Here is a 17,700-nt window from a genome sequence, read left to right on the forward strand (position 1 = left end):
AAGTACCACAGACTGGGTAGCTTCAACAATAGACAATTATTTTCTCACAGTTCTGGAGGCTCAGAGTTCAAGATCAAACTGTTGGTAGGTCTGGTTTCTCTAAGCCCTCTCTTCTTGGCCTGCAGGATGGCCGCCTTCTTGCTGTGTCCTCGTTTCCTCTGTGCACATACTAGTCTGGTGTCTCTGTGTGTCCAAATTCCCTCTTTTTGTAAAGACACCAGACAGACTGGATTAGGGCTGACCCTAACAGCCTCATTTTAACCTAATCACCCCACTAAAAGCCCAATCCCCAAATAAACAGTCACATTCTGAGTAACTGGGAGTTAGAGCTTCAACATGTAGATTTTGGGTGGTCATGACTCAGCAGCAGGTATAAATGAAAATAGCTAGTAAGAGCTTCTACTGTGGTAGAAGCACTGGCAGCAAACTGAGTTAATCTCTAAAAACACATACATTTATACCCTACACCTATCAATTTACAATATTCTAGAAAACAAAAGTACACACGCACACATTCTACTAACCGTCAGAGTGATGTCACCATGTCACAGACCCTCTGGAAAACTCCACTGAACACTCGTGAGAGAATGAGTTTAAAAGGCACATAGCACCTTAGTATTCTTATGAAGACAGTTTGGACCTCCTCATAGACATCCCCTAAAAGGTTCCTGGGGACTCCTAGAAGTCCAAAGTCCACACTTTGAGAGCTGCTGGTACAATCTATATGACTTAAGGCAATTTTTTTTTTTTGAGACAGGGTCTCACTGTCACCCAGGCTGGTGTGCAGTGATGTGATCATAGCTCACTACAGCCTTGCCCTCCTGGGCTCAATTGATCCCACCTCAGCTTCTGAAGTAGCTGGGACTAGTCACATGCCACTATGCCTGGCTAATTTTCTTTTGTACTTTTATTTTGGTAGAGACAGGGTTTCACCATGTTGCCCAGCCTGGTCTTGAACTCCTAGGCTTAAGCAATCCTCTTGCCTCCCAAAGTGCTGGGATTACAGGTGTGAGCCACTGCCCCCAACTTTAAGGAAAACTTCTTAACCTTGTTAAGCCTCAGTTTGTAAAATGGGGATAATATTACCTACTTAAGTGGGCTATTGTAAAGATTGAATTAATGTACAAAAAATAACATACGTGAGCACTCCACTAATATTAGTTATTATTTGTGAAAAAATTTCTTAACTTCTCATAGTTTATATATGTCTAAATGTATAGGGAGTAGTTACCTCTGGAAGCTAAAATTTATTTTCATTTATTTATTTTTTTTGTAGAGACAGGGTCTTGCTAGTTTGCCGACGCTGGTCTTGAATTCCTGGCCTCAAGCAAACGTCTGGTTTCAGCCTCCGATTTAAATTGAAGTATAACACACACTGACAAAAGCACAATGCATAAACTTGGTTATTTTTCATAAAGTAAACTTGTCTTCATTTAAAAGGACATTTTACCAAAAAAAAAAAAAAAAAAAGCCGTAATAAAAACCATAATGGCAGCCACTTTCCTCACTTCTAGCAGCATAGGCTTGAACGTTCATGCTCCCTATGGTATCAAGATGGAAGCTGACAGGTGTTCCATTGACTCAATACACCTCCAGTGCCACTGGGTTCCCTTGAGCTCCAGGACAGTGAGTTCCAGCACAGTGCAAGGGAAAACAGGAACCAAATCTGAATTATTACAATGCTGGATTCTACTCAACGCCCAGTTTTGGAAACTCTAGAGCTCACTTTAAAAATAATCATTACAAGAAACATTTATAATGTTTCTAAAATAAAAATTACTCTCCATAACAAACTTCCATGTATAACAACACAGATTCTGTGAAGTAGCAAGTGAGAGATTTTTTTCCCCTCTTCCTCTTAGAGGAATTGAGGGTGAAGTCAGTGCCTCAAAAGCTGGCTGGAGCAGTGTTAGGTACAATGAACTATTTCAGTGTAGAATGAATTACAAAACAGTAATATGAAGGAAGGTTTGATTGTAAGCACAGCAGCAGCAAATCCTCCAACATTTACCCCATTATCATTTGGTGAGAGGGGGCCTGAATCTAGAAAAACTCTTTTCTAACCCTAACTCTAACCCTTTTACTGTTGTTGCTCTCTACCATTTTGCTTTTTCATAAAAGTTCTACATCAAAACTGTTACTCCCTCTTCCACCACAGCCCTGAAAACTGTATTTCCTTAGAGCTACACTGTCCCCCAAATTGGAATACAGACCTCATGAAAGAACATTTTATGTCTGCCTACCACAGCACACAAAAAAAAGGAATTTTTTAAAATTTAAATTTAAAAAACTTTTCAATTCTACCAATACCTACCAACTTACAAAACTCTAGAGAACACAGAGTTCTCTAGAGTGTCGTGTCACAGAGCCTGTGGAAAACCTCACTTTATAACTTGTGAGAGAAAGAGAGGGAAAAAGGCAAACAACTTGAGAAGAATTACTTAACAAGATATAGGGAAGAGTAATCACTAAATTCTCAATAACACAATTTCCAATTCTATTTAGAATTTGGTATTTGGGCCCAGTGTGGTGGCTCACACCAGTAATCCTAACACTTTGGGAGGCCAAGGCAGGAAGATGGCTTGAGCCTAGCAGTTCGAGATCAGCCTGGGCAACACAGTGAGACCCCATCTCTGCAATTTTTTTTTTTTAAAGTAGCCAGGCATGGTGGGGCACACCTGTAGTCCCGGCTGCTTGGTAGGCTGAGGCGGGAGGATAGCTTGAGCCCAAGAGGTCAAGGCTGCAGTGAGCCGTGATTGTGCCACTGCACTTCAGACTGGGTGCCAGAGTGAGACCCTGTCTCAAAAAAAAAAAAAAAAAAATTGGTATTCAATATATAAAGCTAAATTTTCCAAAGACAAAAAACTTAAAAAAAAAAAATTCCTACAAATGTTAGTCATAAGTCTCAGACACCCAAAAGAAGTGGCATTTACTTCCTGGCTGAGGTTGCCCAATGGCTTGTCAGAAAGAAACCAACGAGACAGAGGCACACCAAGAGGAGATGGGGCATTAACTCCACAGTCAGCTTCAGAATTCAGCACTGTCCCTGGAGCACTCATTCCCAAGTGCCATCTAACAACAATCTGAGGTGAGGTAACATCTCAATTTATATAGAAAATGAATATCCATAGAAAGAGGAGGCCTTCTGGGGAAAAAATTAACCTTGCGCCGGGCACGGTGGTTCACGCCTGTAATCCCAGCACTTTGGGAGCCGAGATGGGCGGATCACGAGGTCAGGAGATCGAGACCATCCTGGCTAACACGGTGAAACCCCGTCTCTACTAAAAATACACACACACACAAAAATTAGCTGGGCATGGTGGCAGCCGCTTGTAGTCCCAGCTACTTGGGAGGCTGAGGCAGGAAAATGGCGTGAACCCAGGAGGTGGAGCTTGTAGTGAGCTGAGATCACGCCACTGCACTCCAGCCTGGGCGACAAAGCGACTCTGTCTCAAAAAAAAAAATCAATCTTGCAGGTACTAATATGTAAGTCCTCCATGAATGACACAGCTATGCTGGTAAATAAGTGAGGGCAACATTGTATTCCAACACAGGAAGGGGGTCAAATTCAAACTATGTGATTATACTAACAGAAAAACCGTCAAACATTTTATTCACAAGTGATTTGTGCAGTCCCAATAATAAATCTCAGTGTTAGACACAGTCCTCACAATGTAGCGACTTAACACAGAGTTCAGAAGTGGACTTAAAGAATAGAAAGAAAGAAAGAATCAAGGTAAGAATAAGGAAGGAGAAGGAGGAGAGGGCGTGGAAGGAGGAGGAGAGGGCGTGGAAGGAGGAAGAATGTGAGGACGGAGGAGTGGGAGGCTGGGGCTCCCCAGCATTCTCCTCTCCCTCTGCTGGTCCGTGGTGAGGGAGGAGTGAGTGCCTCCTGTGGCTGACATTCTTCCAGGGAACTCTGCACAGTCCTGCTGATATCATAAGTTTCTTTTGCTGCTGCCTTGAAAAGTAAACACAAAAGGGCTACAACACTGCAACTCCATCAGGGGCATGGGAAGATGAGGGTGGGGACGGGGTGAAGGAACAGGAATCCAACAAATATAAAGAGGACAAACTTTGGTAGGAAAATGATAGATCAAGCAAAGTAAAAGGCAAAAAACTTTAATAGTTATTTTGCTAAAGATAAAACTCTGGGTGGTAAAGGAATTAAAGGCAGAGACACCCTTGTCTGTATTAGCACTACTCCCAATGGTCAAGAGGAAGCAAGCCAAGTGCTCACTGATAGAGAAACAGAGTGTGGTACACACATGTAACGGAACATTCCATTATATGTATAATACAGGAAGGAAATCCTGTCACCTGACACAACATGGATGAACCTTGAGGACATTATGCTAAGTGAAATAAGCCAGTCACAAAAGACAAGTCACTGTATGATTCCACTTATATGAGATACTGAGAATAGTCAAAACCAGAGAGACAGAAAGCAGAATGGTGGCTGCAGGGGCTGGGAGCAGTGGGAATGACTGTTTAATGGGTAGTTTCCTTTTTACAAGCTGAGAAGCCTATGTAGATTGACGGTGGTGATGGCCGCACAGCAATATGAACGTATTAACAGTTAATGTTATTGAACTGTGCACTTAAAAATGGTGAAGACAGTATGTTTGATGAGTATTTTACCACAATTTAAAAATTAAAAGAAAAAAAACCAGAACACACTAAGGGTTATAGGCACAAATTCTCTTTATGCCCACCACCATCTCGGCTGGTAGTTTGATGGCTGTAGACACCATTAGAGGCACCACCCAGGAAAGTCACCATCCAAATGTGCACATCTCTGCTTGGCAATTAAAATGAAGAGACTTTTCTTCAGCACCTGGTGAGGATGTTCAGTTTCTAGTGCTTTCCAAGATCTACCTCAGGAGAAGTCAATTTGTCCACAGGAAGCGTAGTTTCCAAAGCTGTCTATGGTGAACCTCTGAGAGATGTGAATTGAATTCAGCTTCAGGGAGCCAAAGTAGAAGTTCTCAAACAACTAAAAAGAAAGAATAAAAACCCAGAATGAATATTTAAAGTATAGATGAAAGTATTAAACATCAGATTCTCTTGTAAAAACACCAAACCACAACAATCCCAACAAACCTCTCATGCTTTTTCTTTTCAGTGTTTACTCTGAATAATGATCCAGGAGAGGAGGGATGGGGGTGGGAGTGAGAAAAGAACAGCCAGCTCTTCTCTCTGATTAATTCTAAAGTCTCCCCTAACAAATGCACCAGAGAAAGACGTTCTGAAAAGTCAAATCCAATATTCATCTATTGACCAGATATGACCAAGAATTTGTAGCAAACGCCCCATGGCCACACCCTGACTCACAGAGCCTGACCAGGCTGCTTCTGACTTCCAGTGACTGACCATGCAGGGATCCCGGCTTTGTTGCACCAGGGTTAAATTTGACATAACATATGCCTAATCAACGCCATTTGTTAGGAGCACTGACTAAAATAAATAGAAGATAAGGCTCTTGACTCACAAGTGATTTAGACTAGCCACTGAGGGGCACAGAACATGCACACACACACAGAACAACCCGAGGGACACTTTTACTTGCCAACAGAACAAGTACAAGTGATTACTTATCAAATACCTTTATTAGACTTGGATTCAAGCCAGCAACCTAAAATAAACACTTTTTACTATGATCCTGTACTTTATAAAAGCTGTCAAGTGTGTCAGAGGGAGGGATGAACCATACATACTTCAAGAGGGACTGGACTTTGTGATTACCACATTTATAAGGCAGGACCCAAAATGACATCATAATTCATCCCAGGAAAATGCAGCCATACTGCCTGAATAAGGACTGTCAAAGAGTAAAGAATGTACCTTCCTCTGTTAGGATGTAGGAATTGCTCTTTCTTAAAATGTCAGTACAATCCCAAGAAAGCCTTTGCTTGATTTTTAGAGATAGGGTCTCTCGCTCTGGTGCCCAGGCTGGAGTACCTTGGATTGCAGTAGTGTAATCATGGCTCACTGTAGCCTCAACTCCTGAACTCAGGCAATCCTCCCATCTCAGCCTCCCAAAGTACGGAGATTACAGGCATTAGCCACCATACCTGGTCCCAAGAAAGCCTTGCAATACACGTCCCCAACGATGCGTGAGGGGACCTTTGCACATGGGCAAGTGATTGTCTTTTCACTTATTTTTATACAACCTCCACACACGGACCTTGGCCACCATTGCTTTTCCTCTTCCTGCAATTAATGGCCTAGCAAAACGCCTGAGGGTTCATTAAAGGTTAACTTTACAAAGTCCAGTAAATATTGATTCTTCAACATGACATCAACTTGACCCCAAAGATCTATTTAGAGGTTGTGTGCTGCATTGTCTTGTGTTTCAGAAAGGTGATCAGCTCTTGCCTGCATTGATTTACACAATTAACTTCTCTTCCTGGCTTTGGCAGCCTACTCAAACCATATCCACCCTTTTATGTAAAGAAATTCGGCCTGAAATGGTTATCTGCTAATCCCTTTGCTGAACATTAATTTGAAGTGAAAGACACGTCACTAAGACTGACAGATTTATAGCTCTGCAAACTGAAGCCTTCTAGGTACAGAAAAGCATATCACCAAAGAGGCAATAAAAGACAATACAAAAGAAAACTAAAAGGAAACTCATAATACTTTCAACAAGTTACTTTTTAAGGATTGGCAGCCTGTGGGTTCTCTACCTTCCTCTCTTTGTGCCCATGTTTTCAAGTAGTGGGGAGGCCGCCGTGAGGAGCTGCAAGTGACCCACCCATGACTTAACTTTGCCTTATGCAGATGGCCTACAGACAGCATCAATCTGCCAGGGATAGTCTCCTGCTCCAGGTTTAAGGAAACAGCAAATGTAGCAATCATGAAGTTAGCTGGGATGTGACTGCAATGCAGTAACAGAAAAATTGAGAGAGATAACTGAACATAAATTCTCACGTCCACTAAGGCAAGAGCAGGCTGTGGAAAGACTGCTGGATTCTAAACGTATGCCCAGACATGTAAGCTGTGTGACTGTGGGTAGAAGACACCACCCACTGCACCAACCACAACAGGGGCAAAAGATCATAATGGGCAAAGACCTCATAAGAGCAAGTACAAGTCCAGGCGCAGTGGCTCACGCCTTTAATCCCAGCACTCTGAGGCAGCCGGATCACCTGAGGTCGGGAGTTTGAGACCAGCCTGACCAACATGGAGAAACCCCGTCTCTACTAAAAATACAAAATTAGCCGGGCGTGGTGCCACATGCCTGTAATCCCAGCTACTCAGGAGACTAAGGGAGGAGAATTGCTTGAATCTGGGAGGCGGAGGTTGCAGTGAGCCGAGATTGCACTATTGCACTCTAGCCTGGGCAACAAGAGAGAAACTCCGTCTCAAAAAAACAAACCAAAAAACAAACCAAAAAAAAGAGCCAGTACAAGTACCTTGTGTGCTCACTGAGCAGGGTTTTAAGTACCTTGTAAACTGTAAAGTGCTATGGAAAATTGGTATTTTCGTAGCAATATGGTATTTCCGTATGGTATTTCTTATGATGTTTTAAAATATCTCTCTGCCATCATTACCCTTGTATTTATTTCACCTTCGTAAGTTGCCATGTTCTTTCATACCTTTTGATAATATCACAACAAATGGATTTTTCATCCAGACGACCCTAGTGCCAGTGCCAATCTTCATGTCACCCTTCCTACCTCTGTTCTTGTCCTCTCTATATGTTTACAATTATTTAGTAACGGATAATTCTCTGTCACCCAGGTTGGAGTGCAGTGGCGCGATCTCAGCTCAACACAACCTCTGCCTCCCAGGTTCAATTGATTCTCCTCCCTCAGCCTCCCAAGTAGCTGGGATTACAGGCATATACCACCACACCCAGAAAATTTCTGTATTTTTCAGTAGAGACAGGGTTTCACCATGTTGGCCAGACTGGTCTCGAACTCCTGACCTCAGGTGATCCGCCTGCCTTGGCCTCTCAAAGTGCTGGGATTACAAGAATGAGCCACCACGCCCGGCCTGTTATATCTTTATTCTTTGTTTTTTTTTCCCCCTTTTTATTTATTTTCTTAATAGAGACAGGGTCTTGCTATGTTGTCCAAGCTGGTCTTGAAATCCTGGGCTCAAGTGATCCTCTTTCCTTGGCCTCCCATAGTGCTGGGATTATAGGCATGAGACACCACATCCCGCCAATGTAACTTTTTTTTTTTTTTTTTTTGAGACGGAGTCTCACTCTGTCGCCCAGGCTGGAGTGCAGTGGCACAATCTTGGCTCACTACAAGCTCCACCTCCCGGGTTTACGCCATTCTCTCACCTCAGCCTCCCGAGTAGCTGGGACTACAGGCGCCCACCACCACGTCCGGCTAATTTTTTTGTATTTTTAGTAGAGACGGGGTTTCACTGTGTTAGCCAGGATGGTCTCGATCTCCTGACCTCATGATCCACCCGCCTCGGCCTCCCAAAGTGCTGGGATTACAGACATGAGCCACCGCGCCTGGCCGTATCTTTGTTCTTAAGTCTTTCTTTTAGTTCTATCAATTATTTCTAATGACTCACTAAAATATAAGCCCTACAGAGGAAGAAGCTGGATCCTACTGTACTGTAACAAACATTATCTAGTAGACTGCATCTGATCAATAAATATCTGTTGGACAAAATGACAATGAAAACGAATGCTGCAGATGTCTATGTACATCCCCAAGTCTGGAAAGAGAAAACTATGACATGCAGTTGTCTAGACTGGATTTAAAGGTCTAATGTATAGATTCCCACCAAGGAATTTCTGAACAGGACTTGCCAAATTGTATTACTTCAAATCAAGGGGGCAGGGGACATTTCTACATGTTTCTTATTTGTAAAAAACCTGGATCTCTTTCTTAGCTTCAGTTCCTGATCTGGAATACTGCTGAGCACCTGATGTTATACATTTTCATGCAAAGAGGCACAGGAAAGTAGTTCTGTTTCCCAAGTGCTTCCCATCTCGTTAGGGAGAGTGCATATCAGAAGAGAGAAATGCTGATGACCTGGGTGTGTCCACCTTACGAAAAGTCACTGAGTCCTTTACTCTGTGATCTGTGTAGCTTTCTGTATGTATGTTCTACTTTAACGAAAAAAGTTTACCTAAAACAATATAGGCAGTAAAGGTTAAGTGTGTGAGATGAGAGGTATAGGCCATCAATAAACAAAGCAGGAGGTAAGGAAACAAGGGATGCTGAGGGCTGCGGACCTAGGAAAGCCATCTGGAGGAGACCAGACCTGAGCTGGGCCTTGTGGCAAGTATAGGGTGTAACACAGAGGAGGGAAGGCAGCACGAAGGCAGAAATGGGCATGGTGGGCTAGGCCAGGCAAACAGTTTAGATGTTTGGAAGGTTCCTAGACTTAAGCAGTGAGAAAGACAGAAGGAAGGAGAATCAGATTAAGGGTGTCTGGGAGACCTGAGGCTCAAGTTCACAAGTTATACTTCATCCTACACGGTAGGGAACCACTGAAGGCTTTAGGGTAGGTTGGTGGCGCAAGATGAAAACCATGTTTTAGGGAGATGAACCTGGGTATGATGTGTTGTGCTGACTGGAGAAGGGAACAAGAGAAAGAAAAGAAAGGAGACCATGGTAGTCATTCAGTCATGAGGATGATGTTGAGTGTCTCAACTACAAACAGGCAATAGTTGGAAAGACTGGAGCAGATGTGAATGAATAAATGAAGCCATGAATGAAACTATGAATGAAACAGACCAGAGCTAAATGATGAGAACTTACGAACACAAAGAAGGAAACAATAGACACTGGGGCCTCCTTGAGGGTGGAGGGTGGGAGGAGTGAAAGGAGCAGAAAAGATAACTACTGGGTACTGAGCTTAATACCTGAGTGATGTAATAATCTGTACAACAAACCCCCGTGACATGTTTATCTGTGTAACAAACCTTCACATGTAGTACCCCCAAACCTAAAATAAAAATTACAAAAGAAACATAGAAATGCCTTGGTGACTTTCTGGATGAGAAGGAGATGGAAAAATCAGTGATGATGGGTCAAATGGGTGTGTATGAGGCTGCCATTGATAGTAACAGAACATTTTTGAGAGGGAGCTATTTCATGGGGAAAACAACAACAACAAGTTCAGGTGTGTTTGCATACTCACGGCTGTATCACACCCACTAGCTCTCTGTGTCCCAAGCCCTTCTCGATTCTAGGATTTTCCTGGTAGGCTCTGAGAATACACATCAGAGACATCTGTAGCACAGTTAAGTGGAAACAGATCACCATAAAAGGCTTTACGATCGTCCCTTCTTTATTGAGTTGTAGTTCTTTTTATATTAGGGAAATGAACACTTTTTGTCTATGTCACAAGTTGCAAACATACATATATTTCCTCTAGTTTGTAACTTGTCTTTTGACTCTGCTTATGATGGTATTTACCATGTCAACTTTAATTTTTATGAACCCACATTTATCATAACAGATTTTAAAAACAAAGTTACCTAATGCCAACAGTTATATATTAAAAGATTGGCTGGGCGTGGTGACTCACACCTGTAATCCTAGCACTTTGGGAGGCCGAGGTGGGAGGATCACCTGAGGTCGGGAGTTCAAGACCAGCCTGGCCAACATGGTGAAACCCCGTCTCCACTAAAAATACAAAAATTTACCAGGCGTGGTGGCGGTCGCCTGTAATCCCAGCTACTTGGGAGGCTGAGGCAGGAGAATCACTTGAACCCGGGAGGCAGAGGTTGCAGTGAGCGAAGATTGCATCATTGCACTCCAGCCTGGGCAACAAGGCAAAGCTCCATCTCAAAACAAAACAAAAAAAGATCAAAGTGAACCAAAAGTATGTAGGTATTGACAACAACACTAATAAAGATCGCAACAGTCGACATTTATTAAGTAAACACTTGTGCCAAGCATTATCTCATTGCATCCTCACAACCCCAGGAAATAGATCCTATGATTAATTCTCATTTACAGTTGAGCCTTAGGTTTAGATGGCTTAAGTCACTTGCCTAAAAACACACACAAAGTTGATGGTGTTCAGGACTTCCCAAAATATGGCACCTTGGCGTTTGAGCAAACAGCAGAAGCAGGAAAGTCTCTCTTACCTTCCACAGCCCTTCTTCCCTAAAGCAGATGATAAAACCTACGAAGGCCGTCCTGTGACCTCCTGCTCTTCTCCTCTGAAGCAGGTCATAAGACCCTCATTCGACAGGTACCCTCCCTTTACCCAGAGGAAAGAAATATCCTTATCTGTGAAGATATAGGGCATAGAGAAGAATCCGAACAAACAGGCCTTACTAAGCCTCCTTTCAGTTTATTACCATTAGACCATACCCTTTGTTCTCCAACCATACTTCTCCATGACAGTCAAACTTACTTATAAAAATCAAACCTACTTATAAAACCTTTATCAAACCTACTTATAAAAATACACAAGTTACCTCTTCCTTTGGATCTTTATTTCTGAAGGCTCCTGTGTCATATAAAGCTTGTATTAAATAAATTTGTATGCTTTTCTCTTATTAATCTGACTTTTGTTACAGGGGCCTCAGCCATGAACCAAGTGATGGGCGAGAGAAGAAATCTTTCCTCTCCTACAAAATAAAGGTAAAAAACTGAGATTCACACCCAAACAGCCTCACTCTAGAGTCTGAGCCCTTTGATTCCTCTACTCTACTGCCCCTTACTGTGGGTGGCTCCCCTTGAAACACAGCCCCATTAAATAGCCACGGTGAGGAACGCTGACCCAGACAACTCCCAAAGACTGAAATGAACATGTTCTTTCCCTTGCTGTTCCTATATTCACTGCCACTGCTTTTCCTGGACCTGGTTTAAGAATCGGATGGCTCTAGCTCAGCTGGAAGCATTTTAATTGAATTCTGGATGAAAATAAGCACGAGTCAACTAAAAGACTATATTTAATTTGGTATTTGAATGGGGAAAGAAGAAAAAGCTTAAACTACAAGTTTAAAAAAGAAACTTGGTTGCTCTTTTGAACCTGAACTAAACATGAAGAGCAAAGTGTTGTATTGTTTGGAAAATAACAGACCTAACAGGAAAAATTTAAGTTGAAAAAGCATCTAGTTAAGGTGTCTGAATCACATTGAATTTTTTTTCCTGTTGTTTTATAACAATTCCCTTGGGGATTTTGAAACCTAAACCATTTTCTTTCTGAAAACATTTTTCCCTGACATGCACACACACACAGCCCTGTTGTTATGGAAGTCAGTATTTTTTAAAACCTGCTATAAAGGAACATAACAACGAACAGTACACAAAACTACAAATATTTAATGAAGAAATGGAAATAGGATTAAAACTGCCAATCGCTGTGATATAATTGGTAAATAATAAGTACTGACTTGGACGATTTTAAAAAAATTTAAAACCAGGCCAGGCATGGTGACTTATATCTTTAATTCCAGTACTTTGCAGGGCGGAGATGGGATGATAACTTTAGCCCAGGTGTTCAAGACGAGCCTGGACAACATGGCAAAACCCAGTCTCTACAAAAAAATACAAAAATTAGCCGTGCGTGATGGTGTGCATCTGTGGTGGGAGGATCACTTGAGCGAGTGGTGGGGGCAGAGGTTGCAGTCAGTGAGACCCTATCTCAAAAAAAAAGAAATGTAAAACCTAAGTAAGTGTAAGTATGACATTTGAAAACTGTTATGCACACAGCTGCTATCCTCTATTGAGTACTCATAATGACGGAGACAGGAGGCTGAGAAATTCTAGGCAGACAGGGGCAGGTCCCCAGCAAAACCCCACCTTCAAGCTGAGAAGCCTGAAACCCGCAGACCAAAGTGAGAACTTCTATCCCTGTTTGCCCACTCTCTCCCGATTGGTTCTTCATAAATCACGTCTTTTTACCAATTGAATGTTGCCTTTTCCAAAACTGCCTACAGCTCACCCCGCCCCCCATCCTGTGCCTATAAAGACCCCAGATTCAGTTGGTAGAGGGAAAGAAGCGGCTTGACTGGAGAGAGGCGACTTGACTTCAGAGGGATGGCTGGACTCCGGAAGAGAGATGACTGGACTTGCGGGAATAGCCAGCCAGAAACAGGCAGACTTTGGGGTAAGATTACCTGCCCGTCCTGTCCCTTCTCCAGCTCCCATGTCTGCTGAGAGCCATTTCCATCGCTTAATAAAATTCTCCACCTTCAATATCCTTCAAGTGTCTGGGCAACCTCATTCTTCTTGGATTCCGGACAAGAGTTCAGGACCCATTGGGTGCGGGTACCCAGAAAAGGCTGTCACACCGGCCCTTTGCCCTCACTGGCAGAGGGCAGCCACCCCACATGACGAGGCAAGGGTACCACTGAGCTGATCACACACTGCTGTCCATGGACAGTGGGACTAAAAGAGCATTCTAACACGCCCTCTGGGGCTTTGGAGGTCGCTGGCACCCTCACCTGGGCACTGCCACAGGGCCCACACGGAGCCTGCTTCTGTCAGCACCCAAAATGGCCGGCCAGATCCATACTCACTCGCTCACATGCTCCCTCCCACAAGGGTTGAGCACAGAGAGCCAAATAAAAGGGCCAACCCCATCACAAGTTTGACGAACTGGTCAAGAAAAATCCTGTATCAGTAATATCTTCAGAAAATTAAACAAACTTTTCCTATCACCAAGTAAGAGAGAAATGTGGACCTTTGATGAAAGGTTTTTGGTCAAAATAAAGGTTTCCCTGACAAAGAATGGCAAGATAAAATCCAACCATCCTGCTGTCCCCTGCTCACATGATCTGTAAAGCCTACCATTTTCAGTTTGTACATGTTTCTTTCCTAGGGAGAACACAGACGGAATTATTGATTTCTGGTAATGTTGTGGTATACACTGAAAGAAAACAAATAGCAAGATTTAAGGGCTCACTGTGGTTATTTTTCCTTGCATTCGTTTCAAACCTTCTACTCCTTCCCCACTGCCCTGTGACACAGCCATCAAAGACCAGAAATAACTCCAAATTCAACAAGGCTGCCAAAATGAAACCGGCAATCTCAAACACAGGTGGGGAGGAAGGTGGAGAGGGGTGTTCTCTTCTCGTATCTGTGACCTCGGGCTACAAAACCGAACGAATGACCAGTCTGCAACAGCACAGTGACAATCTGCTGGGGATCCCTGCTCACTTGGCTTCCCCAAATGAGGCTCACTGTTTTTCTTCAATCTTAGACAAAGCTATGGTTACTCTCTTCCAAGATCCCTCTTAAGAAAATCTACTTCTTGTGCTGGTGGTCTCGGTGAACTATTTGCTGTCTCAATACTACTTGAATAAGAAGAAATTCCGTTTTGAAGTTAAAAACGAAAATTCAAAATATTCAAGTCTTACGCTATTTATAATCATTTTTGACATACATGAGATAAACCAACCCTTAGGATGTAATCTGGAGCAACTAAAAGTAAGTGCAGGGGGTTCAATTAATTCAAGTATTTAGAAGGATGTACTAGGTCATATTTCTCTCTAGGAAAGGATGCTATTGTTATCATGTATGGCAATCAGACTTTTGAAACTCAAAGCAGAGTGAATAGGAATAGCAAATGCATGCTACTTTGAGGTTTTCCCAGTGTTTTTCTTCCATAGTCTGTTTTACCAACTTCTATTTCTCACAATTATCCCACTTATAGATAAAAGTAACAGTAACAACACTATTTTGTACTTAATAATAATGCTTAACCACCTACCTCCCTACCAGGGATGGTATGAGGATGAATAGAAGACAGGCTGACAAGTACTTTGAGCTCTTTGGGAAGGCACTCCCAGTGTGAAGCCTTGCTGTGGTTAAATAACACCTTTCATCTAAGGATCTAAAAGTGTCTTACAAAGCCCAGCTCATTAACTCCAAAAAATTGCTATGATATAAACCAGAGCTGAGCATTATTATCGCCATTTATATAAGAAACAGGGACAAGCTAGGACCACTAATACTGTGAGAGAAATTTAAGAGTTCCTGGGATGAGGCCTAGGAGACAGGCCAGTAGAAGGCCATGTCCACAAGGCACTGTGTATGTGCCTCTCAATTCCACTAACAAGCATGTACCAAAGAATGCCAAGAGGGGAAGCAGGTCCATCCTTAGGCTGTGCATATACAAAAAGATAGCGAAGAATGAGAAGCAAATGATGTGAAAAGCTATCATCACAGCCCTTGGAAGATCCCAATTGCAAAACATCAAAACAAATAATGGTATATTTCAGATGCATTCCTCATAAAAGAGGCATCGAGGTACAGGACTAGTATGACTTCAGAGAGCAAACAGAAATATATAAATAACAGACTAAAAATATAATCGATTTTGAAAAAAAAAATCAAGGTTCTTCATATGTTATGTTACTAATCTCACTTAGAATTAAGATCACTTTATTGGGAGTTAAGTCATCAAAAAGAATTAAGTTCACAAATAAGTTTCACCCTCCAAAAAAAAATTTTGTTTCAGTTATGCTTATTAAAATTCCTCAAACCTAAAAAAAAAAGATTCTGAGTTTCTGCCAAATACAATGCATTTGTCTTCTGGGCCACCTGTGAGATTACTTCTGAGGAGACCAAACGTGGGAGGTACGAAGAGGCAACAAGGAAATGGAGATCCACCACATCCGGGGTACAAAAAAACCTTCCATCTACTTTAAAAATATTCATATGGGCTCTGCCCAAGTGGATTCTTTCTAAATATCATCACAAAAGAATGTAACTGAGCCTGTTTATCCTAAGGTAAGTCATGCTCCTCTACACACAGACACACATACGTTCACCTAGGTACAAAAAATAGAAATTTCTTTTCTACTGAAGAAAGGGGACAAAAAGTTTCTTGGGGCGGACTAGACTTTAATGCTTTCCTATTGTGAAAATATGTAATTCAAAATCTAAGCTGTTGGAATCTTGACATATTGTAAGACTTAAGGGAATGTGATTATGTGGGTCACTTAAACTTGTAGCTGTAACCTGGGCAGCTGTAAGTGTTGTTTTTCTGATTATAGATTAGCCTTTTGCCTCACCTACACTGTTTTGTAAATTGTTGTAAATGAATAAAGGGTGCCAGAGAAGACCCCTTCCCTTTTAACTGTTGCTCTTCATAACAAATTAAACTTCCCTCTTACACTTCTCATACAGAGACTTAAAAGACTGTCACGTCGTCTAGGATGGTATGTTACATACACTCTTTTCTTTTTTTTTTTTTGAAACAAGGTCTTACTCTGTCAGCCAGGCTGCAGTGCAGTGGCATGATCACAGCTCACTGCAGCCTCTGCCTCCCAGGTGCAAGTGATCCTCCCTCCTCAGCCTCCTGAGTAGCTGAGACTACAGGTGCGTGCCACCATGCCTGGCTAATTTTTGTATTTTTTGTAGAGACAGGGTTTTTCCACGTTGCCCAGGCTGGTCTCAAACTCCTGGGCTCAAGTGATCCTCCCACCCCTGCCTCCCAAGGTGCTGGGATTACAGGCGTGAGCCACCATGCCAGGTCCTACACTCTTCAGTTGGAAAGGAAGTGAAAACAAGCTGTACAGAAAAGAAAACAAACTGTAATTAACGAAATTATAGCTCATAAACCAACCTTGTATAGAAAATGTTACAAACCTACTAAATTTCTTTGTTTTCTGCCTATATAAGCAGGACCTTAACTTTTAACTTTAAGCACTGACCTCATTTCTCGGAAGTCCCTGTTTCCCGAATGGCCATTCCCAGCTTTTCACTTGAACAAACTTTTAAAAGCTGAGTTCTGATCCTTTCCATTATTGTTGGTCAACATTATCAATGACTACAGACCCACTCCCTCCCCTCAATTTCTCCATCTTTAAACAGGGATGATCCTTTACAAGGATGTTCTGCAGTTACAGTAAGATAAATTGTAAGATGAAATTTTGAGCTCTGATTATTATTGTCACTCACTGACTATAATCTCTAATGCATCACTGCAGGAACCAAAATGCAGAGTATCCTTAAAAGAAAAAAGGAGAAGGTTTATCAGGTACTCTGACAGCTTACAGGCTCTGCAATCATTATCTGGTCTCATAGGGCTGTAATATTTTTAAAGATCAAAATAGGAACATCTACTTCAGAATAAAAGACGAGATTGGCAGGTAGTGACTATCCTAGAGTCATCTCCAAATACAGCCTTAACTCTGCCCAAGATGCCACTTTTAATCTGAAACATCAGACTGCAGTGATCAGTGGTGTGAGAGCCAATAATATTATAGTATCTAATAATAGCCAATAAAAGAGAGGACATAATGCACTTCCAGAAGGCCTGGGCACCTCAGATGCAAGGAACAAGGTCAAGGGCAGTCTGTGAGAGGAGCAATTCTTATTATCATCGTGGCCCCTGTGAGGAGAGCAGCAAAAAGGCTGTCAAGTCAGTAGAACAGCTGTGATTTTTCAACCCATCAGCAGGCCACTCCTGTTTTTGTCTCCATTAAAATAGTACCAAAAGGCTTGTGTTTCCCCAGAGCCCAAATCCCCTCTCCACTGACTGAGATGGCATTCCTTGCACAGAATGGGAACAGGAACTTCCCTCACTCATCCTGCTCTCAAATCACCTGCCTGTCTTGCTGCAGTGAGCAAGAGGGATGCTCAAATGAGCATTAGCCTGACCTAAGGATGTGCTGGCAGAAGGCAGACAAACAGAGCCAGGGAGGGAAGGTTTGAAAACTTCCTTCAAATAATCACTCAGGGATGCACTTTGGGAATTTGGCCTGAGGCTCACTGCTGATGTAAGGATTATCAAGTTTAAGACTGCTAGTAA

The 17,700-nt window shown here is 42.3% G+C and overlaps 1 protein-coding gene across 4 annotated transcripts in view; it reads right to left on the reverse strand.

Moving 5' to 3' along the window:
* Positions 1–4,106: 4,106 nt before the first annotated feature.
* Positions 4,107–17,700, reverse strand: part of ASCC1 (activating signal cointegrator 1 complex subunit 1) — a 120,067-nt gene continuing 106,473 nt past the window's right edge. For all 4 annotated transcript variants that reach the window (XM_021943379.2, XM_009214717.4, XM_031652263.1 and 1 more), the window contains one exon: positions 4,107–4,996. In XM_021943379.2, coding sequence (XP_021799071.1) covers positions 4,989–4,996 — 8 coding nt within the window. In that variant the 3' untranslated portion in view covers positions 4,107–4,988. The remainder of the gene's footprint in view (positions 4,997–17,700) is intronic.

The sequence above is a fragment of the Papio anubis genome, chromosome 11, assembly GCF_008728515.1.
Source record: "Papio anubis isolate 15944 chromosome 11, Panubis1.0, whole genome shotgun sequence".
NCBI lineage: Eukaryota > Metazoa > Chordata > Mammalia > Primates > Cercopithecidae > Papio > Papio anubis.